The sequence below is a fragment of the Chamaea fasciata genome, unplaced genomic scaffold, assembly GCF_029207755.1.
Source record: "Chamaea fasciata isolate MVZ Bird 193981 ecotype frontalis unplaced genomic scaffold, bChaFas1.0.hap1 SCAF_2, whole genome shotgun sequence".
NCBI lineage: Eukaryota > Metazoa > Chordata > Aves > Passeriformes > Sylviidae > Chamaea > Chamaea fasciata.
The window spans coordinates 95,408,560-95,435,888 of record NW_027094087.1 but is presented as its reverse complement, the minus strand read 5'-3'; the positions used below and the strand labels follow the sequence as shown (position 1 = coordinate 95,435,888).

General features: G+C 37.7%; 1 protein-coding gene across 1 annotated transcript in view; it reads left to right on the top strand.

Moving 5' to 3' along the window:
* Positions 1 to 27,329, top strand: part of ANOS1 (anosmin 1) — a 136,346-nt gene that overhangs the window by 68,355 nt on the left and 40,662 nt on the right. Inside the window, exons 3-6 of the mRNA XM_066176795.1 lie at positions 4,756 to 4,818; positions 7,999 to 8,221; positions 12,804 to 12,988; positions 19,920 to 20,049. Coding sequence (XP_066032892.1) covers positions 4,756 to 4,818; positions 7,999 to 8,221; positions 12,804 to 12,988; positions 19,920 to 20,049 — 601 coding nt within the window. The remainder of the gene's footprint in view (positions 1 to 4,755; positions 4,819 to 7,998; positions 8,222 to 12,803; positions 12,989 to 19,919; positions 20,050 to 27,329) is intronic.

Sequence of the window (27,329 nt, the reverse complement as noted above, 5' to 3'; positions counted from 1 at the left end):
GTGTCTAACTTCAGTTTCAGAACCAAACACTTCTTTCATTTTGATACACAGAATGCACGTAATTTGCTGTTAATCTTATACCCATCTAAAAGTTTAGGAGGACATGATTAATCACAGGAGAGATGAATGTATAAATAGACTTTTATAAAATGAATTGACAAAAAATATGTACATTCCCCAAAGGGGCAGCCAGAGACCTAATATTTTTCACCAAGCTAGGATGCTATTCATTGGTTTAAACTAGGTAAATGTGCAGCCATGCATTTACTGTTCTTCAGACATCTCACAGTCTGATTTTTGAGAAACAGAAATATGTTTAAAAAACATCTTTAAAACATTAAAGATGTGTAAAAAACCAAAGTAACAAAATAGTATTTCTCTCTTGCTGCCTGTTTCTGTTTTACATTGTGTTTACTGTCAGTGTGCTGAGATTTCCAGATTCAAAATCACTTTTCTCGTGGTTCTATTGGCCACAATCATAAACATACCCATCACAAAATCATTTACTCTAGGACTGATGAATACGATATTCTTCTTTTATTCTGGGTAAATTCCTGACCCTGTTCTCTACTTAGTGTCTGATAGTGAGGAAATGCATTTTTCAGTTACTCGTTCTCATGCATGGCCAGTTAGTAGGAGATTGTACAATGAAAAGTGTTTTGTTTCTTTTATTTTTTCCTCCCAACCCTCTAAGTTCCATTTTATTAGTTTCATAGGACAACAAAGCACTTGTATTGTCTATATATTGTAAACATAAGCCATTAATTTCTGACCTTGCTGTTGGGAGCACTGGGAATGGTGAATGATAATGGAAAGAGTAATTATATTCCAGCTGTAGCACTTAGATACCATTGTTTTTACAACAGTTTGCATGTCTCTGTTTAGATAGACAGGTATCTGCCAGGGAAGGTTGGAGTCTCCCTTGGAATGTAAGCGCCCCCCCCCCCCCCCCTTTTCCAAATTTTTTTAATTTGCAACTGAAGACTGTCAGGAAAAGATTTTGGAAATAGGTATAGAAGTTCTTTACTAGGGATATAAAAATACAAATGTTATAGTACAGAAGAATAAGCAAGCAGACAACTAAGAAATCCTAGAAAACCCTGGCAGAGTCAGAAATACAATCTGATGCCCTGTTGGTCAGGGTGTTGGAAGCTGTCCAAAGTAAGCCCTCCTGGAGTGGCAGATGTGGTTCTGTTGGAGTAGAGATGGTCCCGTGGAAGAAGAGAATCCAGTAATGGTGAGATGGGTCCGGTCTTCCTCCAGAGATGCAGTGGAAAACTGGATACCTGGTGACACTTGTGGCTCCTTTTTATCTATGTGAAGATGGTTTGCCTCCTCCTCCTGTGTGGAGCATCTTACAGTAGTAAGATGTAATGTGTCATGTCATTGGTGAGCTTTAATGGTCTGTTAGCAGAAGATATCCCCTTAGGGGTAGTGGAACAATGAAGGGAGATAAGCAACACTCCACCATCTGATAAGTAACACTGACCCACTCGGCCTCAACAGGTGGAATAGAATAACATTCTTTCGGTTACAAAACCCAGGACATTGCATTTGACTTGGTTTCCACTCTGATGAAGTAAAAAGCCTTTTTAGACAAAAAAAATTGTGGGTAATCTCTTCTACTCTGACAGAAATAATTTTTTTTTCTGTTTAAATAGTTAAAAATATGTCATTTGCAGCCATTAAATTTAAATAGATTTTAATAAATATACAGTAATTTAATAAATATGTATTTCAGTACTTAAATGATGTTTTGCAATTCATTAGATTCTGAAAAATGCTGTGTTGGTGTAATTCTCTTCTGTTCAGGTCAAAGGCATCATTTCCTAAGCAAAAGTGTTAGGCTTATTTTGAAAACCCCTTTACTAACTAATGTAAATGGCATGCATCATATGCTAATCTCCTGGGTGCGTTATTTATAGATTAAAAATTAGAACAGAAAAGAATTCTCTAACATGGCCCTTAAATGCACTTTTTAAAATAGATGAAATAAAGAACACGACCCAAAATATTTTAAAGCAATCGCAACACTTTTTCCTTGAGTGAAACTGTGTTTTGCTCTTGTTTCTAATTTTATGCAATCTAAATATCAGCAGGTCTGTAGCATTACATTATACATAGATTTGTACCTATGAGAGTGTGCATATGTACACACACCCTCCCATCTCCCAAATTTTGAGGGATGACAAATAACTGGGGTGCTTTCTATTAACAGTTGTTTTGGCTTTTGATACAATTGCTTAGTACTGAATAATAAATCTGCAAGAGTCTGGACGAAGAAAAAAAGGCTCCAATTTCCAGATTTAAGCACTGGGGTTGATGAAACAAGCTTTCAAGGAGAATTTGAGTTATCAAGGCTAGTGTGATTGACGCCCATCATTTTCTGATGGGTGCCACTGTCCCATAATGTTCAGTGCTGTGTTTCACATCTCATCCTGTCTCAGCAGTGCAGAGCCCAAATGGTGCCAGGGCAGGGTGAGTGATGGCTCCAAGGGGCCAGTGGCACCTGCCAAGTGGACTGCTGGGATGCTCCCTGTGTCAGTGCCCTGCTGCCTGCTGGAGATCTGCCATCTACATGCCTCAGCTTAGCTCCTGTGGACAGGTGGCTATGTCTGCAAGGTATTTTCTGTTCGATAAAGTAGAGCCCAAAGCAGCTGCTGCTTTGCCCAGGTTCCTCCTTATCCTGCGTCAGATCACCAGACAGTGAGAGGGATCTGAGATCTCAGCTCATTTACGTTTTAAATCAAGGGCTCAAAGATGAGACCTGGATCGAAGCTTTCAATGTTTCCAGCTTACCACTTTAGGGAAACCTCATAGCAGGTTACCCAAGAGAATAAATGCACAGACCTGTGTTTATGAGGTGTTCTCATCTTTGCTAGTGCAAGGTTAATAACCATTAATTTAGCAAGACAGTTCCAGATCTTCTACTGGCAGCATTTTTGTCTGCTAGCAGTTACTCTTCACGCAGCATGGTACAGTGGTACAGCTCCACTAAAGGCAGGAGGTCAGCTTTGCAGCTGCCTGTGGTGCCAGGCCAGCCCAGTGCTCTGAGGACTCCTCATACAGCGGGAGTGGGGAGATTTTTTTTTGTTGTTGTTTAAGTGTTTAGGTGTGTACCCTAATCAGAGTCTGTAAGAGCCTGTGCAGACCTTATGACAGGCTCCATCATGTCTTTCCCTTGACACATTCTGAGGGCAGTTGGACTGCAGGGTTCTGCTCAGCCCTGGTTCATTTTGTCCGTCTTCCCTTTGAAGATGCCCACTGTCTCTGCCTGCCCTGAGGCAGGAGGTGCTGGGGCCCAGTGAAAGCCTGGGCTGTGCTGGGTGACTTTTGGAACAGAGACAGCTGGATGAGGCATCAGGTGCTAGAGCCTTACCTCCATTGGAGAGAAAAAACACCTTGAAGAAACGTGGTAGTCTTGGGCATCACTGGAAAAGTCGCAGATTGGTCAAAATGTTGTTCATTTTGTCTTTAAACCACTTATACCTCAGTGATTTCTGGATTAAATTCATTGAAGGGAGAGTTGTAAAATGACATGACAGTGGAATCGAGCTCAAATGGGCAGTATCTATACCACAGGTGAAACAACACTGGGATTAATTGAATTTACCGCCTTCAGTGACATTTTTTAATGTATCCTTCTAATTAATCTGTGTAGAACACGTGAATTTTGAAGAGCTAGAAACTGAAATATATATAATGAAAAGGCTTAAGTGGTATTTTTTTTCATGAAATATGCAACCTCTGTGATTAAAGGTTTTATTACAGTTTTAGGCTTTGTTGCTAGTCAGAAAAATGCCTAATTTTTAAAACACTATTATTTTTACTACATTGATGATACAGATCACTGAGGTGCAGCCTATATGTATTCATGTTTGATTTTGAATAGCATGAATGTATGTTGATCCAATCTAATACTGTGCATAAGAGGAAATTACATAAATAATGCATTGCGTGTCAAAGGCCTTTCTTTTTGCTGCAATAAGTATCTTTCCACTATTACCAGCAGAAGTAGGTATTAGTAGCTCCCAACAATGTTGGTATTTTCCAACATTTTAGCAAAGGAAGATAAAAGGTCTCTGGATGTGAATCTGAATTTATGTTTCAGCTGTTGTAAATGCTCTTAACAGTGTGATTTTCTTTATGCTGTGTGAAGCTTAGCTCTATATCTCAGCTCTCCGTATAACCATTGCAGCAGAGGTTGAAGGTGAAGTAATGGTAATATGGTACTTGAAATAAAGTGGTTTTGCTAACAGACCAGTGAACATTATCTGTTTATACAGAAACAGTGTTTTTACCTCTGCTGAGTTCACTCCATAGCTTGATGAAATAGTTTCTTGCTTGGGAAGGTAATGTGCCTGTTTAATCTTTAGGCCGGTCAGCGAGGAGAAGATTTCACTTTCCGTAGCTTAGAGTAGTGCTTTTGATATTGTCTCTGTGATCCAGGAACATGGTGTTAAATGGTATTAAGACCTACATCCAGTAAGTCGGAAAGTAGGATGGTATAATCTTAATGGAACAAGTGAATCAATTGCCTTGTACTGTAAGAAAAATTGAAAATATTTCTTGTAATCTAACCATGACTTATCATGACCTTGTTCTGACACCGTGACTCAATGACACAATTCTATCCCCAGGAGAAGTGAATTATTAACTTCCTGTGGACCGAAAAACTGGAGAAGAAATAAGGTTATTTGTGGTTGTTTATTTCCTTCTCTTTCTGACACTTCTCTGCCTCCTGATTCTTTCTAGTGCCTGGAGCCCTGCAAAGAGTCCTGGGACCTAAAGAAAAACCATTGCCAAAGCTTCTGTGAGGTAGGTCAGCCCAAGGGCACCCTTTCTCACTTTGTTCTAGCAGTCTCTTTAATTTAAATTATTAGTTTCAATGAGACAGCTGAAAGCCATGGTATTTTTGCAGCATTTGCCTTCATTTGAAAGTATACACATTTAACAATGTATCCATATTAATTCTGAGTTTAAAAAGGTTTTTTTTTTTTCTGACCAGATGATTTATTTCGACTTGTACTATAAAAACCTGATCCAGTCACACTTGCATGGCATCTGTCAGAAGGTGCTGTTACATCCCTCCTCTAAGATGATATTTCTACCACTTGCCCTTCTATCTTTTCTGGCCATGTGTGAAAAAGACAATCTTTGTTTAAAAGATAAAATGTTATTGTGTGAAAAATCCTTCTGGAGGATAGCTAGAACAGATGACTTTTCTCTATGGGAAAGTCAGTCTGATTTATGAAAGAGTAGTTCCCCAGAAGTAATTGGATTGAAGTTCAGAAGACTAATATCAAAATATGTAATTATTCAAGAACAAATATTTTGAAAACTATTTTTGAACCATCAATCAGAATAATCTGTGAAGAATCAAACCTGAATCAGTCAAACTAGAACAAAGAAGTTGTTTTTTATAGGGTTTGAAACGGCTCTGAGGTGGTGGAAGTGATCTGTTGGCAGTTCTTAAGTGTTCTTTACTTCAAAATGGAGGTATTGTCTCAATAGAATGTTGCCTTATTATAAAAAAGGCTCAAATATATTCAAGTCTATGAAAGTGAGTTCTTAGGAAGATTTTAATCTGTCGCTATAAAAAAATAGAGTAACCTTACTTGATATACTGATCTTACTGGTACACTGATTTAACTCCTCCCTCTTTACTGTGGACATGGTTTTTTTTAGTATAAGAGAATGCCCTATGTTTCAAGCATCATGAAGATAATTAGGAAAAGCTGTAATTTCAACTAAAAAAATTTTAGATGCAACCATGTTAATAGGGATTACTGATATATATCGTTACAGCAGAAGACAAAATAAAGGTTTCTCATGAAAACCGGGCCTTGTAAGTTTTTTAACCCAGATTGTTTGCTACTTTCTCATATACAAAATTCTAGAGTACTGTAAAAAAGCAGTTTTAGTGGATCTAATTTGTGTTAATGTATATCGCTCTTCACTCAGACTGTATGTTTCCAGATATGGGTGAAAATATGTATAAAATTGGTTTAAAAGGAAAACATTTGTAGAACACAGTTCTATTGTAGTTAAAAACAGTGAGCATCCTTCTTTGATTAGTGTTTTGTGGTTAAAGCTAAATTTAGAACTTCAAAGGCCCATAATGAGGAGCAGCACATTTAGCAGCTAACTGAAAAATGAGCTGTGAAATAGGGTGAGGAGGAGAAGCCTTGAGGACGTATTATGCCTCAGGGAACTATAACATTTTTAATTAAGTAGCTGCAAATTTGTGATGTTTTAGGATTTGAAATTAGCTTCAAACACAAGAGCTGGGACTTTCCTTTCTCTCAGACTCATGTGTACTGCTTAGACATTGATCAAGTTAAAGGAGGCTGTTTTCCTGGGAGACTGTTTTCAATCTTTGTGCATTTTGTAAAAAATCTGGAAGCAACAATTTAACTTTGTGTTTCTCAAAGACCCTGCTTCATGTGTTACTTCTTGTCTACCAAATGAGTGTACTACTGAATGTTAAAGGTAGCCTTATGTGTGAGGGACAGTTAATCTGATTCCTTGGTTATTTTTTTGTTTTGTTTTGTTGTTGTTGTTTTTTTTTTCTTTTTGTTTGTTTTTTTTTTCTTCCCCCTCTAACTTTAGTTTCCTGCTCGTTTAGCTTGTTAACTGGTTAACCATGGCATCAGGTGCATTCCAGTCAGGAGAACAGCAGGAGTGCATTTCCAAGAGTCACCAGGATCAGTAGGAGACATAGAGACTGCTCCTTTTTGCAGCATTTAGGCTGGTTAAAGCCTGTAACTCCCAAATCCGTGCCTGAAAGCTTGGTTAAAAATTCTGGACTGTTTTGTATGAAAAGATGGGAGGGGTAATATAGAGGTACATTCTTGGGCCACAGTGGGTTTAGAGAATAAATAGTCTGTGAAACGCCTGGGCCTCTGTAATAGCCAAGTCTTCCTCAGTTTGGCAGAGATATGAGAACAGTAAAAACAAGAAGGTAAAACATGTGAATATGGAAGAAGTTTCAGAAATTACATGGCTAGTTGGATATAGAGAGTGGGTTATAACTCCTGGGTAGGCTTTGGAACCTGTAAATCAGATCTGTCAGGGTGGAAGGTTTTTGGTTGCACTAGTATGGAAAGGCCAGCTACAGACAATGCCAGTTACATTCCACAGTCATTCTGGGGGAATCACTTTAGCTGGTTCTGCACCAAACTAAACTAAGAGGAGATGTAATTTCCATGTCACACACAATGTTCTCCCAGGGTTGTAGAAGCTATACTGTTTTAAGTGGACCTTGCAAACCTCTGAGTATTACATATGCTGTAAAATATCTATGCATTGAGACATCTTTTTAAATATCTAGGACTAGCTTTCTCAAGTAAGTAGCATTCACTTTGATCTTTAATCAATATATTTAAAGTTTATTTTAATTTGTATGGTCTGCTGACCATTTTATCACAAACGCAGTTTCAGTTCTGTGAAGAATTATACAATTGCTAATATGCTGGCAAGAACATAAAGATGCTGCAAAATCTTCTCCTAGCCAACTTAGTTCAAACAGTGTAATGAAACAAGATTTCCCTTATTTATCTAGAGTGGCATTACATCAGATATTGTGGGGAAAGTGTTGTAAAGTACAGAGGAAAGAATGTGGGGTAGTCCAAAAAAAGCAGACTGTCTGACCATTGCATCCCCTTTGTTTTGGAATGTTTTTAATCTGTCATTGAGCAACTTTATAGCCAGTCAATGTGAGGAAAACAAGGGAAAGCTGGCAGATATAAACAACATTGTTCCAGAAAATATGGTGGTCTTACTTGAGGGAATTCATCATTCTGTATTGGAATGCTTTTTTAGAAGTGGCTTGAATATATAAATATTCAGGGATAGTCTTGCAAAAGCTGAAAATCTGAATAATCCTTTAGGAGGTCGTGGAAAATTTATAACATTTTTTCTTTGGTGAGGTTTGGTTGGTTTTTTTTTTTTCGTTGTTCCTGTTGAAAACATAAGCTTCTTCTGTTTTCCTTTTAGCCTCTTTTTCCCAAGAAGAATTATGAATGCCTAACTAGCTGTGAATTCCTTAAGTACATCCTGTCTGTGAAGCAAGGGGACTGCCCAGCACCTGAGAAGGCCAGTGGTTTTGCAGCTGCCTGTGTTGAAAGCTGTGAAGCTGATATTGAGTGTTCTGGAGTGAAGAAATGTTGTTCCAATGGATGTGGTCACACGTGCCAAATTCCAAAAAATCTGTACAAAGGTAGAGATTATTAATATGTACTCATACTGGGCTAATAACTTCAGGCCATAGTGGAGTCTCCTAGTAAACCACGACTTCCATTTGCTGGGACTTTGTATGGACAGGAAGAAAAATGAGGGGTACCTTGTGGAGCTGTGGCTGCACAGTGAAAGGAGGGAAAACCAGGGAGAAATGTTGCTTAAATTTCCAATTTTTTTCCCCCTTGTGAAGCCCATGTCTGGAAATCTGTGGAATATAAATGTGTGGCTATTATGAGTCATCTTAAGCAGAAGAAACATTTTCAGTTTAGGTGAAATCTCACTTAATTTGATGCGGATGAGAGAGAATGCAGCAGAAAATATTTCACGATAAACAGTTCAGGTCCTATTAATCAGAAATAACATTTATGTCTACAAACCAAGCAGATGAGACTACCAAGTAGGAACTGTGAAATAATCTGATAAAAGAAAAAATCAACACAGAACAACATAATGAAAGATGATAATATCAGCATATAGATATATATTAATTAATTATATAAATCTAAGGTCATCTTACTCAAAAATTTAGAATAGATTTCAGTCCTGAGATTCTGTGAATAAACCTTTTCTTTGACATCCTTTGAAAAGAACACATAAGCTAAGATTTTTTTTGCATAGACAAATAACAGATTTTAATTTACCAGAATGTAAAAAAGCTTTAAACATGGAAATATTTAAAAAATGTTCTCCTAGTACAGAAGAAATAAGCATTTGAGAAAGGAATATTCTTTTTCCACACGGTTGGTGTTTTTGTACAAGAATCAGTTCTTCTCATGTCAGTGCTAAAAAATAAATATTATTCAGTTATTCACCTATCAATCAGATAATGTGGGTTCTCTGTAGGAGCCTAATCAGCAGAACTCTGATCTAGGCTCCAGGCTTGGATTTCCATGAAATCTAAGCCTGAATCCATGCTTATTTCCATCTGTGGATGGAAACATGATTAAACAGGTTAAGAAGATGGTGAATTTATTTTTAAGTTCATTATTTTAACTAAAATGTTAATAAATCTTTTTAGATGTGTGCAGAAGGGAAACTCTCTTGTTTGCAGGATTCTTTAGAGCCTCTTTGAAACTATTAGGAAGTAGTACACACCTATACATAGCACCTTTCAAAATGAAAGTTATTAAAATGGATCACTTACTTATTTCTTTTGTCGTCTTGAGATAAATGACCAGAGTGGTAAACAGGCATTCATGTTGTATATGTAATGATTTACATAATCAAGCTCCATGCCACAACTGCAAAGCATTCCAGGAAATATAATAACTGGAAAAGATAAAGACAAACAAATAAATAAAACAAGATTAAATGCTTGTGGACCTGACACAGCATACGACAGGATATGATACATTCTGTAACCACACACTGAAGGTCTCCTCTGTTTGGCCTGATTAAATGGGAGCAGAACTAACCTTCCCTTACATCTTATCACCGATCTGCAGGAGGTGCTGGCTTGTAAGAGCATATATGTCTTGCAGAGGAAGGGCAAGCTCAATACCCTACTGCCTGCTCAGCTGATGAATCCAGCTAATTAGCCTCTTCAACCTGTCTTTTTGCAACAAAAGACAAATAGAAGTGGAGCAGGCTTGCTATTCATTTCCTCCAGGGGTAAATGACCTTCCTGTCACTAAGGAAGAGCAAACTCTGCAAGCATGACTAAGATCTAGTGAATAAGTTCAGTACTTATTCTTATCATTCTGACAGCACTCACAGCTTGAAAATGAACTCAGATTGAATCTAGGAGTCTGCAGAAGTTTCTGTAGTTTTACTGTTGATCAAGCGCTGGAGATTAGTTACAACGGTAGACGTAAAATCTACATCTCATTTGCTGGATTATCAAACTGAATTTGCCCTCTAGTACTGAGTGCTGAAGCCTAAACCTAAAAAATATTAATGTAATTACACTGCCCCCAAAGACATACATTACAAATGTTTTTGGATTAATGTAACAAGTATTTTTTCATCTCTTTTGGGGTTGTTACTGATTGGTTATGTAGTCTTCACACATTTATGTCCCTTTAGTGGAGATATCAAATGTTCTCTTCTACTCTTCTATCATTGGCTTCATCACCCTTCTTTACACTGTCTCAACTAGTGAAGGACTTGAGAAAGTGTCTCTTCAGATCTGTGTAAAAAAAAAGGTAAATTGTGAAGGGAAATTAGGACGTTCAAAGGGTCTGATGGTGTGGCGAGATCATAGTAGGATAACTGGGGTCAGATGGTCACCCAGAATTTAATGACTCTTCATGCTGAAAGAAAAATAGTTTTGTATTATAAATATAATGCACAGTTTTAAAGGTGTCTCTGTCTGAGTCCTTGCGGAACTGTCCTTACAATTTTATTGATGCCATGGGTGTACCCTTTATAAAGCCCTCTGTGGGATCATTTTGAATTCTGGTGGAACCAATCTTTAAGATACAGGTTTTCATGACAGAACAATGTGCACTTACTTTTCATGGCACAGAGATGCATGTTTGAACGACACCTTTAGAAATATTTTTCTTGGACTCTGCTATTGCACGCATACAATGAACAGTGATTTGAATTCTTTGGTTAAGCACTGCAGACTTTGGACTAATGCAGACTTTGGAGCACTGCAGACTGAGGACTGATTTGTTCCAGCATGAAAAAAGGGGCTGACCATTTACATAATAAAAGGCACATTGAAGAGTAATTGGATCTTCACATCTGGATATTAGAGTGGTGGTGCTGGTTCTACAAAAGTATTTTAAAGTGCACTTGTGCTCTGCTCCATCTGCACGCGATTACGTAACACCAGAGAGGCTGAGATACTTGCAATCAAGTGAATCCAACTGCCCCTAATGCAAAGCAGATGGAAGTTTTCTTAACATGTAAATTGTAGGATTGTTGTGTATCATAACTGAAGAAAGATTTGCAAATGTGGAAATCCCAAGTCATGTTTGTTATGTCAGACTAAGACTTTAGGCTGTTGAAGGATATCCAGGGTCTAAACTGCTGTGATAACCAAATTTAGGTACTGTATTTTTTTTTCAGGTGAATTTTAGGTTTCTTGAAGATCTTCAAGTTCATGTTCATTTACTTGTAGCTACTTGTATGCTCAGATTTATAAGAACACCTCTTAAAATATAAAAAGGGTTTGTTCACATGAGGAAATTTTGGTACTAAGTAATCTGTGGCAGACTGAGTAGAAAACAATAACCAATACCTACAGCTGGCCTTATGTGGACAGTCACGGAAACAACAAAGTAACTCAAGTACATACAGTACATACAATAACTTGCTAAGAATGTTTATATGTCAACACAGAGATCTTATTGGTGACATATCCTGAGGTGACAAAATGCTGCACACTCAAATATAAGTGTTCCTAACGTCTGTCTAGAGAAATGTATCTAATACTTGATTTGTTGATTTAATCAAAAGATGTGAAATTTGAAGAGTTGTTTTTTCCTTCAAGCTACTGCAGATGTTTTCAAAAAGGTAATATTACTGGCAGTATAACAGAAATAACCATCCTTTGGTGTCACTGTGTAATGAGAAATTACGGTAATATTTTAGAAATGTATGTTTTTCTCTGATATGCAACAATATGACAATATACATTAGATATAACATATCTATTCAAAGACATCTTGAATTACCTTTCCTAGTTCTTTGGGGAAGAGTGGAGAGTGACACATCCTGCAGTACAGCTGCAGCCTGTGAGTCAATAAGATCATGCAGCCATGGAGAAGCAAACAGCTTTCTTAAGTACATCAGACTAATGTAAGATGTATGAAATAATCACACTTCACTGGTCTGCACTACTAAGAGCTTCGACACAGTCTGTGTCCAGTTTTTGGCTTGACTCTGGAGAAAGGCTGTTGGGCAACTGGAGAGTCTCCAGAGGCAACTGCAAGAGTGAACAGCAGTCTGGGAATGCTGATTTTAAAGGGAAATGGAGTGCACTGTGACTATTAGACTGGAGAAAAAACGATTCAGGAGCATGATAACCATCTTGTGGTACATGAAAAGCTTCTCCATAGATAAAAGAAAAAATCTGTTCCCCATGCTTCATGAATATCTTGGACCAGAGTCGAGTTTATGATACAACTGAGGAGACTAAACAAGGCAGTGAGAAAACTTTCTTGTAAAAAGGATAGAGTAGTGAAACAGACTACTATGTGATGCTATGGAAATTTTGTTATTAGGTGTATTTAAAGATAAATTGGGTGAAAAATTGAATGACAGGTATAGCTGATTCTGCTTGGGATCAAACGGATCTTACTTCCAGTAGTATTGGGCAAATGTTTTCTGTAAAGTCAGTTTTAGCTTACTACTTTCACATCCTTCAGTTTTTAACGAAATAAATAAATAATTTTGAAGTTTTTTTTTAAAAGCAAATTTTATTGTTAGCAGAGAGGGATTAGCTAGGAACACTTCTGAATCTTCAATGCTTATCATTCCTCCCCTTTTGGCCTTTTCTCTGACAATCAATCTTTTTTTAAATTGTTTTTTTATACAACTTTATCTACAAATGGCTTAATTATATCTTGTAAATTACTCATATATTTTTATCTGTGTGTTCCTACTTACAGGTGTTCCACTGAAACCCCGGAAAGAATTAAAATTCATAGAACATCAGTCTGGAGACCTGGAGGTGAAATGGTCTTCAAAATTCAATATTTCCATTGAGCCTGTGATCTATGTTGTTCAGAGGAGATGGAATCAAGGAATCCATCCAAGTGAAGATGATGCTACAAACTGGCAAACTGTGGCACAGGTCAGTTCTTTGTAAGCAATATGGTTCCAGTCTCAGAATATCACAAATCTCTTGAAAAATGTAGGATTAGAGACCAAAATCCATTCAAAGAAGTGCATTGGAGGCATAGTCCTTCTGAGTTTGGTGGGACTCATTGCACAGTTACCAAGGCATGGCTTGAGTCTTGTCAAAAGTTTAAAAATCCAGCTGGTGAAAAGCCTATTTATCTTAAAAAAAAAAAAAAAAAAAAAAAAAAAAAAAAAAAAAAAAAAAAAAAAAAAAAAGTGAAAAAAAGGACTAAAACCTTTATTCTTTGTAAAGTTCTTCTCTTCAGGTGTGACCCTCGCAATTCAGAAAAGTCTATGATGTCATGCTCTTATCGCTCAGTGCAATCCGGACTGAAAATGTAAGATGCATGAGCAAATGTTTCTTAATGAGAAGCAGCCAACAGAGCATAAATTTTCACTTAGTTCCTTCCCAGTTTCAATCTGTTTTTTACCATGCTGACAGTCCACCTGGATGGCAGAGTTCCAGTAGTTTATCTTACTGCTTCACCCACATCTCTGCTGACATGAAAAGTAAAATGCCGATTTTGGAAAAGATCTGCAAAATATCATTATGGCTAGGACAAAAAAGGGAAAGAGAGAATACGTAGAACCATCCACAAAATAGAGTAAGGGATTTAAATTCTGTGACGATTTTTGTTCATTCTCAATTCAGATTGTGTAGGAAAATGCTATCTTACAATAACATCAAGCTTATGAGACTGAACACTCAGAAGTGCATTTCTTAGCTTCAGCGTGGTGCTAGAAGGAGCTGTCACTATGTTGTGGTCTTGCTCAGAAAAGCCCCCTGCAGCAAACCCTGGCAGGAAACCTTGCTTGTGCAAGCCCGAGGAAGCTTGTCCAAAACTGATCAAGTCACAATGACTTATGGTATCTCAGTTGAGGTGCAGGTCTTGAACCTGCATTCTCCATTCCAGGAAACAACCTCCTGCCTTTTTGCAAGGGAAAAACCAAGTAGCAAAAATGTGCCAGATCTGAATTATTCCTCACTGTTACTGAGCTCACTGTATGTGCTAGACTGTAGAAGCTCAGCTGTTGTGGCTGGTAAATCCAGGCTGCAAAGGGAGCACAGTGCTGTGCTGTTTCTCGTCCCAGGAACAGACCTCATGCACATTTCTGGAAACATGCACTACATATGCTCCACAGCAGCTGAACATATATGAGCCCCTGCCTTGCAGTGGATCTGCAGGAGAGTGTTTCAGAAATATGTTCCTGTGCAAGAGCAATAAGATGCCTGACAGCTGCCTTTCCTGGGGTCTGGTGAGTGCAGGCAGAAAGGGCTGAGTTAATCACTGTGGCAGGAGAAGCCTCCTCCAACTGACATCTTTCTGACAACTTCACTGTCCCTTCTGCATCACAGGAGATATGAATTTGATTGTGTGAGGGACCCCACTGGGAATGTCAGTTCAGAGCATGCTTCAGGATGCCTGACTGGCTTTGTGAACTGTGTATACCTTATGGGATGTGCAGGCTGGGCACCCTTGAGGGGTGCCAGTAATCAGAATTTCTGTCTTTATATGGTAGCGTACCTCCATGGTGTTTGTAGTTTTCGACATCCCACCAGGCAATCAAATGCGATAGAATTTATTTTGCAATATCAGCAGCAAGGATGGATATCCAGTTTGACTAAAGTGATAGTGTGCGCAGCCTCCAGGCTTTTCTTGTCTGTATAACTGAGATTTTTTTTCTTGTATGATTCCAAAACATTGAAGTATGAGCCCTTAATTATAGGCAGAGGCTGAGAAGACCTCAGCCATTTAGCTGAGAAGTCCTAGAGCATCTCAGTCCAGGGGAGATGATTCTGGCTCTTGCTTTACTCTGCAACTTTAGGTAGAGACTGTGTGAAGAGCAATTAAAGATCAAAAAAGCTGTGGGTGAGGATCTGAATTTCTCTAGGCTTATCCCCATATGCAGCATAATTATGCAAAGTTATTGTTTGCATCTTCTTCTTAGAAATTTCATAGTATTTCATCAGAGTTTCTCATACAATATTTTTTTTTTGTTTTCTGTCCAAGAACAAGTGGGGTTATAATTTTCAATAACTTTAAGGTGTTTAAATTTCTAAAATAAGCTTGCTGTTTTCTTTTGCCCTTAGAGGAACTAATTTGAAACATTTTTCATGTTTCTCAGAAATTTTCACTTTGTATTGAAACAATAATTTTGAAAAAGTTTGCTTATTGTATTGTGCCATGTTTGTTGTGTCATCTTCATGTTTTCTTTTTAAGGAAGAAGGGTCAATCTATTAGCATACTATTTTGCTCTCCAATTATATAAGGAAAACAAACACATTGAAAACAATTTTAGTTATTTTTCACTTCTGGGGAAGAGATTTTTAATACAGTATTTTTACTGCATATTTTGGGGAAAACTTGATATAATTAACCATTTGACTAATTTCCATTGGTTAATATAAAAACTATGGTAGGTAAGGTACTAGTTTGCTATGGTGTAGAATGTCCTATGTGTTATGTGAAGTTTCCTACAGTACTGTAACTTAAGATTTACCCAGCTGAGCAGGAACTGCTGCATTATCCTACAGAAATGCTGTATGTCTTGTGAACAAACCTACCATTCCATTTGGTACTAATTCTCTCTAAAAACACTAATATTACTCTTTACGTTGGAAATTCAGGTATTTACTCATATTACTATAATATAATAAAATTAATTAAAATATGCCACATCAGTTATTTTCAGACAGAGTTATTTTCAGAACACATCTGTGTTGTGTGAATGGATGTCATGTGTAGACACACACACACACACACGTATATATATATATATATATATATATATATATATATATATATATACATATATATATATATATATATACACATACCTATGGGCAGGCAGTAATGAAGTACATTTATTAGTCTAGTCCTTTACTAAAACAAATAAAGCACAATATTTACTGATAGCTTGATAGTGACAAACCTTGGTGCTTCACCTTGCAATTGCCTCAACAGCTAATCTGTTTCAAAAATAAAGCTTCTGAAACAACTCGAGTTCTGGTTCTGAGGATCACAAGAAAGTTCTCAGCCCATGACAGTGAGAAATACCTGCTGGAGCTAACCACCAGTCCTGTACACTAAAGGTTTCTTTCTCCATCTCCCAGGAGGGGCTTGCTTTGGTAGCAGTCTTAGAGAGTGTCCCCCTTGTGTGGGATTGCATTCACATGAAATAGGGCAGGTCTACTGTCCTTTGGTAGAGTAGTAGATACAACACTCAGAATTTCTTTTCTGTCAGAGGAGACATAAACTCATCTTTTCTGATACTCTGGATGGTATCCCTTCACCCTCTGAAATGCCAATTCTTTTATCACTGTGTTATTTTCAAAAATAAGGCTGTAAGGCTGTACTCTCCTATCTCTATTAAACGTTTGTGCTAGAGAGGAGTCCAGGTTTCATAGTGGGGAAAAACAGGGAATGAGCACAGTGAAATGGTCCATTGATTACTGTAATCCTTGGATAGAGGAGAGTCCTCTGTACAAGTCTGCTGTGAAGACTTTTTTGCACCGGGAATCCCAGCTGAGTGGTCAAACTGCTATGCTGCTGGGTTATACATTCTCTTTCTTCTCCCTCCCAGTTGTAGTAAATCCCATCTTTCCCTTACAAACAAGAAATTCTAACTTTCAGCCTTTGTTTCTCCAAGGAACAGTTTTGCTTGTAAACATATAACACGTTACAGTTCTAAATAGCTTGCAACATCCAAGGTGCTAGGGAATATCTTCCCCTTGCCTCTCATACAAAGGATGTAATTGAAAATAGTCCATGCTCTGGGAATCTCTTAATCATTAATCAGTTGAAGGAGCAGCAGAGGGAGATTTCTGTAGGCATGTTGAAGACAATAACAGATAATCCCCTTCTGAGGGACAGGATGAGGGGACAAACAGGAAAGTCTGAGTATTTAAACAGTTAAGAGCTGCTGGAAGAGGAGTAGAATTGTTAGTGCTTCCTAAGGGGAGCAGCTCTGGGCAAGTAAGTCTCAGCCAAATTCTCACACAAAAGCCCAATCTCCTTCTGCTTTCTGGCCACTGGAGGTGGCCTGTTGTCCCTTAGACCTTAAATAAACTCTTGAGAAGGAATTTCAAGCTATTACGTGTATTGTCCAGTTTATGTCATTAAGATTACGTGCTGCCCTTATATGACATTGTATCCTAAGGTAATTAATGGAGATTTTCCTTGTCTTAATTGAACTTCGCATGATACGTGCGGATGATACATCGCATGATACATGTGGTCATGTCAGGCAGTTATTTTGTCTAAGGACTAATTTATTATTTTATTCAAAATAAAATGCCTATTAAGATTTGGAAGCTACCTTCCAAACATTCACCTAATAAGAAAACAGATGATGCACAGCCAAATTAATACTAATTATGATTCTGTAATGACTTGAGTGGTGATTTTTTTTTTGTCTTTTATTTATGATTCTCAAAAGTTCTATAAAATTTTTGTTTTTTTCTTTCATATTTAGACAGAATGAAATTTAACCATTAGTCATTTAGTACCACTCAGCATAGCTTTTAGTGGGTTTAAATTAATGTGAAAGATACTGAAGGGACTGAATATTATGATTACAGCTCCAAACATACTGAAGTAGTGAAAACTAACTAAACTAAAGCAGTTAAACAACAAAAAATAGATATAGCATTAAGGTATTGTAAGATATCTCAATAGTACTCAGTTCTTTCTAGAAATTTATTAATTCTATGTAAAGGATACTTAGAGGTGCCGAGGTAGTTTATATCATGATAGTTGGAGGTATGTCTCCTTCATGCCATTGAGCTTAACAGGAGCTTGGCCAACAAAATGAATGATGAAAGTAATAGGTCCAAGGCATGTTCATAAATTAAAATAATTTTGGCATTATGGATTGACAGTTTATTTGATTTTACAGTATTTCTTGGTTGCCATGGGAAACTGACACAACTGAAATACTTTCTTTTAATTAACAGAATAGCTTGAGCTCATACCAGTGACAAACAAGATTCTTTTGAAGAATTTGGGTTAAAGTCTATTCAGATTATGCTTGCCTTGTAAGAAAGTTAAGCAAATATGTTTTTAAAAGCCCACAGGACTGTAACTAGTTATTTACGATTAAATATTTGTCCTGAACCTGTTTTCAGTTGCAGCAGTAGAGGACCTCGCTGTCGGAAAAAAAATTAGACATTTGAGTGCTCCATAAAATAAAAATAATTGCAAAAGTTGATTCAGGTAGGCTCTTTCTTCCCTGGGGCAAACGTTGGATAATTCACTCTACAGGTAACATAAAAATTAAAAAAGGAGAGGGGATGAGGCAGACAGTGTCAGAACTGTTACCCCTGCTTAAGCTGAGAAGACAGTGGTCTGAATAGAGAGGGTCTCTGAGTTGCAGCAATATGTGATGGACTCAGAGTCTGCAACACTTAACAGTCTGAGAGCAGTCAATAATATGGTTTAGAAAGGGTCTCTTTTCCTTATGTGCATACACAAATGAGATATCTGTCTCCCTGAATTTTTTTGTCACCAAACGAAGAGACTAAGTGCAGGATAACCACAAATTTTATTTGTCAGGGCTCTGAAAAGGCCAGTGCTGAGGAGCTCAAGCAAAGTTCTCAGTTTCTGGTTATCTGAGTTACACCAGCAGCTGCTGATTTCTTACACAGGTTTGAAAGGGGGCAAAAAGCAAAAATTACGTTGTGCCTTTTTTTGGCAGCTGCTTGGTATCATTACAAGTGATGTTGAATCCTATATAGGGAAGGTGACTTCTTGAAGTTCCATAAAACAGAGCTTGTAAAAATAAATTAATGTAACCACATTTTTAATGAGCTTGCATGTTTGTTCAGTAACGGTAATCGGGAATGATTGTATGATATATTTAGACATATATACATGACAACTGGTTCAGGTTTGCGGGTTACTTTGATTAAAGAATCAAAATGTAGTAAACATGACATACTAAAATAAATTGAAAACTGGGTAATTGAGGGGATGTAAAAGTAAAGTTTCCAATTGGATGTGTTTTTGATGAGTTCTACAAAACTACTACATCTTCTGTAGTTGGGAGTGATTCAGTGGTTACCAGGAGGCTGTGTTCAGTTCTGTGTTTGTACCTTAGGGAAAAAAAAAGAAAGAATGTAAAAGATAGCTTTTCAAAAGTTTAATGGGGTAAAAATGGAAGAAAACAGAGCTCAGTATAAGAATATGTAAAGCACTTCTTACTGAAAGGGTTCAGAGTGTATCTATGCTTATGTCATATTTCAGTGGTTCTCCCCACAGGATTTGGAAATTGAACTCATGACACTGGCAATCTCAGTAGGTGTTGTTGGAGAAGAGGTCAGCTCCTATGACCTGAGGAAGGTCTTCAGGGAAGAGTTAAGGCTGTAAGTGTCTTTTTGACATAAGTGCCAAAGATGTGAAGAAGGCTTACATTCATTATCTGAGAGTTTTGTGTTTCCTATGAGCTAGAAAAAGTGTGTTCTCACAGCACTGGTTTTCACTGAGCTATTTTGGACCGCTAATTCGCTGAAAATTGAAAATTGGAGAAATCAGTCCTGTCACCTGGGGCAATGAGTTCCCTGAAACATCAACACCTGAACAGTGAGACCCTAAACACTGGTGAAGGTTGTGATAACTGCAAAACTAATTCTGTGAATTTAACACTTCACCTGTTTTCTAAAGGCTACTTTCTTCCTGAAGAGACCTGCAATACACTGTAAAATTGGATGGTTCTGTCATTTTGTTCACAGCTGTAAATGCTTTGCAGCGCAGAGAGGTGGCTGGAGTCAGGTGAGGTGGTTACATACAGCCTGTGGTGCTGGTGTGTGCTCAGCCAGGCTGGCTGGTGTTGCACAGATGACCATGTCAGAACAAGCAGGTTAAGTGTGCCGTTTTCCCCACCAGACCACAGAGGAGCGCGTGCGGCTGCCAGACACCCGGGCCAGCCGGTGGTACCAGTTCCGCGTGGCCGCCGTGAATGTGCACGGGACCAGGGGCTTCACCGCACCCAGCAAGCACTTCCGCTCCTCCAGAGGTGAGCTTTCCCTCCTGTTCTCTGGCACTCACCCTCCTCTCCTCACACGTGCAGCGCAGCCTGATCTGCCCGCTTTTGTGGCAGAGGGTTGGTAACAGGTGGGTTTTGAGTAGTTTTGCCACTGACTTTAGAAATGGTGTGAGGTTTGTTTGAAGTCAGCAAACAAAAGTTGAAGTGTCATTATTCTTTTATCAGTAAGGGTCTCCATGAATAAAACTCCTTTGAAACATTTTTCATATGATTGATATCAAACTACATGGGCCTGACCATGAAATATGAAAGAACTTGGGTTTCAGTGTGTTAATCTGAGAGGTTTATTTTTTTTTTCTTTTTAGTTATGAGAAATATGTTGTTGTCATATATTTAGTAGAGTATTGGAATATTTTGTTGCCTGTATCTAAATAATTGTATCGTTGTTTTGATGGAACTTTGGACCCTCTTAATATAACTTTCCCCTTGCTTGCACTGATTGTAAGTGCTTAAGAATAAAAAAGAGCATAAATGAAAAGTAGCACATGCTGCTTTTCTGTTCATTAGAAAGGCATGCCTGATGATCCACAAAGTATTGTAGGAATTTTTGTTGATATTTCTGGTTTTGCAAATGTTCGGGTAATAAAATAACTTTGAAAATTATTTCTGTACCAGTAAATAGTACATGGGGGATGGAGGAGATAGAAGCCGTTCTCCCATCCTCTGAGGTTCCTGGCATTCTCCCTGGTGTGCTTTAGACGAACATGGAGAAGAATTTTCCCCAATGACTCTTAGGCATAGCATAAGGGTTAGCACAGGCCAGAAACTATTCCCATTAGACAGATGATCTGGATGTGGTCACCCTTTCTTAAAGGCAGTCAATAATTTGGGCATATCCAGACCACGCTGGTCGACTTTAGTGCCAAAGAATGAGATCCAGTACTCTTCGCTCTACTAATAGTAGCAGTTTCTAAGAGAAAGACTTCTTGTTATTTTAGTAGTGACAGAACCTTTACACTGATACTTTGAGGGATGTATTTCCTCCTTTCTGCAGACAGAATTATCTTGCAGTACAAGCAGGTGCCATCTTTGGGTTCCTGCGCTGGCTTTTAGCTTACTGTTTGGCCATAGTCAGTCCTAGAAAAAAAAAAAACTTCTTTGGAGCTGCATTTATAGAGGCATATAAATACTTCTGCTGGTATGGAAGGTTTGATCACTTACTGAATAACTATGTTAGCTTTAATAACTTTTTTGGTGCTCTAGCCATATTTGTGGTAGGAAGGTTGGCTGTCATGGCTGTCCCATTACTTGTGTGACCACAAACCTTTTCATGTATAGAAGTATTATTTTAAGAACTTACGATACTTCAGTAGCGTACCATTTCAGAAACATAAACTAATACAGTTCCTTCAAGCTGTGTTGAGTTTACTGTAAGAACTCTTCAGCAGAAGAGTCTGTTTAAGAAGTAGAGAAGAGTAAACTCTTCTTGAACAGCGCATCAGCAGATGCAACAGTTTGTTGCTGAATCTGGCACTAAGTTTCTTTTAAATTGAGATCACTGACAGTTGCTCTACTGAGTTTGTAAATATTTTCCAACTATCCTGCTTGAAATAACTATTACTACAATTACAGAAAGGTATATCATGGTAGAACTGAGGTTTTGGCTTGAACATGACATTTTCAGGCAGGATTTGTATAACTTTCAAACAAATTGGTCCCCTACTGAGTTGCTAGCCATGCTCAAAAGACCATCCTGGGTAATGAATATAAGAATGCCCATGTTAAGTCATCCTGAAGGTCTCTTTAGCCCAGAATCTGACCCCAGCCAGAGGTGGGTTTCTGGATAAAAGTGTAAGAGCAGGATAAGCACACAGGGGTATTTCTTCAGAATAGTCTCCCAGCTGGCAGTAATTTGGGTTTCAGGAACTTGTGGTTTTGAAATCATTACATGAATACCAGAGTCCTTTTATGGTCTCTGCAGCTACCCCTGAAGCACTTGCTCTCCTTGAGAACTGCTCACAGTTGTCTAGTGGAGGTGGAGAGCACTTTGTGACAAGGGCAGTGGGAGTCAGTAGTACCTCTTCATGCTCTTACCTAATAAACTAAAATTTTGATAATGGCAGCAAGTATGTAGTCAGCATTCTTCAAAAGGCTTCTGTAACTCTCAAAATAACTGTTTCCAAATCTGAACTCCAGCCCTTGGCAGAGGATTGTGAATTGACAGGCAAGCAGCAGGGAATTCAGTTAGCTATCAGCTTCATAGCTCAAATCAGCCTATGCTGGCAGCTCATTTGGCCATTCTAGGGGCTGTGGAACTGTCAGTGGTTGTTATAAAGATGTCAAGCTGCCAGATGAAATGTTTAGTCACTCTAGGTGACTCACATGAAGATGGCTGCTAGGTGCAGACTGCTGGGAATGATACTGGGGTGCCTCAGTTGGTGTCTTTGAGCTTCGATGTCCCCAGGTAGGCAGTAAGTTATAGTGTAACACTAACATTTAATTACTACTTTGGAGCTCAGTGGGAAATGACAGCCCCTGCCTGGTAGAGAGGCAAGAAACTGCTGCTCTGATGTGCCTGTTTTTTTGAGTGTCAGCATCTACTGGCCCCTGCTGTGTTCCTACAGGCACATTTAACCTCCAGTTTGGAAAAGGAAAGTGGATTTTGGCACATCACCTTTGGAAGTTTGCTGCCTCTCTGTGCTCCGTTTGTGTGAAGTGCGGACAGAAATTCACATCAGTATTTCACTTCACCCTGTTGTGCCAAGACCAAGAGAAGATTATTATCTTGGTCAGACTTAGCAGATGGTTTCTTCAAAAATAAACCCTTTGATCAGGAAACATGACAGTAATTCCTAAGACAGTTTCTCACGCAAGATACTGAACTTTTACCAATTGCTCATAAGTAATAATGAATAGAAAATTATTTGGGTTTGTTTTTCCCTTTAAAGGAGGACAAATATGATATTTAATCTGAATCTAGGAAGAAGTATGGCACCACAAAGTCTCTGTCACTAAATATTTTAAGATGTTGAGAGGAGTATTCAAAAACGTGCTGTAATTACTCAGAGAGAGAATTTTTGTCTGGTTACCACAATACTGTTTTATACTGTTTTGTGTTTTTGAAAATGCATAAAACATGCTCCCTAAGCAGACACATCAAAATAAGGTTTTGTTTTATTCAAAATGATGCTAAGTCTTCTGAGGTAATTTCCATTAACTTTTTTATCACTAAATAAAAATCCTCATTTTCCAAATTAATTTAATTTCTCAGTCATGAAAAAGACAAAACCAGGAAAACAAGAGTATTTCATCAAGCATTTCAACTCACCATTCTTCATCTAGTTGTGTTTTGAGGTCTGATCTACTGCAGCTTTGAATGTTCCTATACCATGAACATTTGAGGTTTATTAGGTTTATTAGCTGTTCTACACTGCCTCATGTGTTCATCTAGGATGAACATTAGTTTGTTGGCATTAATTTGTAAATAGCAAATAAATGACATGGCTGAGAATTTTTGAAATATTCAAAGCTTAGGCAGAGCTCCTTTTTTAATGCTGTTTATTTATTTTTTTATGAAGGAAACTAAGGGTTTGCATGTACTTGGTTGACATGACCCTTCACAGGGAATGACATGATGCTTTGTTTTGCCAAAATGTGATTCCAAAATTAAAAGAAACGCAGGTTGGATTATTTGTCTGTGGTGGAGTGGCTGAAAAATTAAGTGAATACTACACCTAGAAAGTGGATTCTTTCATATAAGTGGGACTGTACACATGGACTTTTACTTTGATACAGCTAAAATTGATCAAAATTTTCTGCTATTTTGGCAGCGGTTTCCACTTCTCTTTTCGGGGTTTTTAAATTTTGTGTACTTTCCTTTTATCTTTAATTGAGTGGCAACAATTTGCAACAACAGCAATAAATATAGGTAACTAAATACCTGACACAACATTTTTGATCCATGAAGATACAAATATCCTTCTATTCATATTTAGACTGGCTCTCTCCAAGTTGTTTCCTTTCTTCTGGAAGCAGGAGAGAACTGTTCCTACAATCCATAAATTAGTCTCCTTGGATGAAAACTACCTGTGTTTTTCTTCCAGTAAGAAGGCACTGGATAGCTTAACCTAACTGGTCAGAAGCTGCTTGGCACTAGTAATACAATTTTCAATTTGTTGCATTTGCTTCATTTTTTTTCCTAGCTTTTTATAATTTGTGATGAGAATTAACTCTCAGTGACAGAGACTTCAGTTAACTCTAGGACTCAGTGTTAGGCATTTCTGTATCATATAGTATCTCACTGGTCTGTAGGTAGGTACTGTGCCATTTCCAGACACAAGACGATCAACACAATGAACCCAAGCCATCTGACCCTTCCACCTCTGCTAGAGGTTTTTATCTTCACCATGAGGGCAGTTGCCAGCATACACTGAATAGATTGTCCAGCAAAAGGAAGCAGACAACATTGTTTTCACAGCACATAAGTACCATGCTGGATGTGATTTCATGCATACATTACTGAGTGTTAGAAAAACCAGAACAGACACCCACTCAGGGCAATAAAATTCTTTCTGTTGCTCCTTTGAGACCAATGATTTTTTTATGCTGTTGCACAGCTGGTTTATGTGTGCCATTTCCATCGGGCAGAGCCAGTTCTCCTGCTTACACCGTGGAACTGTTTAATGGTTGGAAACTTGTCTGTAGAGCAGCTTCAGCAGATTTTTAGAGTTGGAAGGTCTCGTGTTTGAAAGATAGCAATGGGACACCTATTTTAAGTCAGGAAAAACGCTCCATAAAGCAGTTTAAATTATTATCACACTTGCTCTCACTTTTACTGCTCAGAATGAGAATTCTCATTCCAATGCCATTATTCCCCTCTCTGACACCTATTCCAAATCATTTACTGTTTTCACTACAGTTGCCACATTTAAAGACAAAGTGGATACACTGCACCAGTGTAAGATGTGATTTATTGTATAGCTAGCACATACTGTTTTTTTAAGGTTTTGCAAAAGTGTTTCCAGATACTATTGATTTAAAGAATTTTGAAAAATGTGAAGTATTACTATGTTCACAAATATGAGTGTGGGAAGATGTTAATTTTGAAATGGTGATCATGTGAGGGTTTTCGTTCTTTCTTTCCTTTATTTGCAGCAAGAAGTCCTCCCTTTTGGGGACTGGAGTCAGAATTTTGCTTGTGATGGCTGAGTAGCCAGCAAGACAGGAATTTAAGTCCTTTGGGTATACTCAAGCCAAACACAATCCAGACAAATGGAGTACTTACCCCATGTGCTGGAACGGCAGCTTCAGCCTTGACCTAATGAAGCTATCATTTCTAGCAGTGACATGCGATTTACGTGTCAGGCTGCTGAGACCAGAATTTTTTGGAGTTGAGGACAGCTGTCAGTGCCGAATTCTAGGACATATAGAATGACTTGTATTTTATTTGCATTGTCATATAAACTGCAAAGGAAAAGCTGCAACTTACATTGTTCTTTCTGCACACCGCAGAATTTGATTTAACACTCAGATAAATTCTTGTTATAAAGTTTCAGTACTTTGCATTTGAAAAGCTGGCAGCAGTTTCCATTGCAATAATTTTACATCTGTGTATCTGAATTATACATGTGGGCAGTCAGTCAAAGGGATCACAGGTATATGAAATCTAACAGTAGAATAGCTATTAGCTTTATAGTCAGCAGAACGTCACTTTAGCTTTACAGTTAGGTTAACAAACACCTTATGTAGTCAGCTTTATGATTTGGTACCAGTTATTAGACCTTGAAGTATTTTAGCATAAGTTGTAGAGTGCTTTTAATATCGACATGGACATAAGCATGACAGACCGCCTTGTAGCAGCATGACTTTTCCATTCAATAATGCAGAAAAAAGGCAACCAGTCTATTATGTGGTAACTGACTGGGACACATTGTAGAGGAGCATGCTCGTAAACATGTCACAGGTTTTTTTGTTGTTTTGGGTCCTTTTTTTTGGGGGATGCCTAGGGAGTTTTTTTGAGTGCTTTCTTTGAAGGTGGGGTTTGGCTTGTTTGGTTTTTCTTCCTGTTAACAGAGATCACGTTATCTTACCCTGCTATTCCTTCTCACTTGTCTGCTTTGCTGGTGAAACTAAATCATTTCAAATGAAGAAACAATTAATATTCTTGGGTTCTTAACTTACCAAATGATCATTCTGTCACTTGTTACAGTGATGAGTGTCACAGAAATATATCAAAATAGTTGAATAAATTATAGTATTTCATAATGATATTGAAATACTTAATATGGAATGGATCCTAATCTGATATGAAATGCTCACTGAGTGTTTTAACATTTCAGGCAATACATCCCAAATCCACGAAATATTCTACTGGTGTATCCATACAAACAGGCAGGATTCTTTTTTCAGTTGATTAAATTCAAAACTGTGATAAGTTTTGTTTATCTGTGATATTTTATAGTTTATTATTTTCTTAATCTCTCTACTAGTTTTACTAAAGCTCTGATGTATGATTTTCTCATGAAAATGTGTTAATTGCAATGTCTCACCTTTTCATGTCTGTTAGCTGCAGATCTCCTCCTTTCTGTCTTCTACCACCACCCCTGTTCTTGTTCAAAGGCATTTTTGTGGATGACATTTGAGAGGCTTGCAAAAGAGTCTTTGAAGAAAGAGGGCACTCAGGAAAAAATCTGCTATTGCTGTATTATTTCACATGTATATTCCCTCTAAGAAGACATTCTTTCTATCTTTAGCTGTAATTACCCAATGATTTTTAATGCAATGTTTGCATTTTCAGACAGAAAAGTATGAACACTAATAGATTTTCTTTCAAATATGGATCAGCGTTTTGTCTGCTGACTGTGTCTAGTAAGCATAGAAGAAATGCTACTGATAAAGTAATGTTTTCAATAAACTGCAATTATAAAAAGTACAGGGTGATACACTGGTGCTGTAGAATTTAGAAGAACTGATCTATTGGTTTCAGTACACACATAGTTCTTTCTTACTGCTTTCTTTTGCTGGAATGGAAATACAGACATTTGAAAAGAAAGAATCCGAATTTGGTCATTTTCTTTTAGACCTACAAAAATTGGTGAAGAGAACTTTGAAATATTTTAATCATGTAATACACGTTGTTCAAAAGAGCTATTTAATTTAACTTCTATATCTTTTTTTAAATGACTCTCTATCTCTTGTAGACGCAGAATGAAGACAAACATGTTTTATAGGTTGAATCATTTTGGCTTTTGTCTGACCATTTGGGAAGATATATTCTCTGAAACACTTCAGTTTTATCCCATATGTTTTGC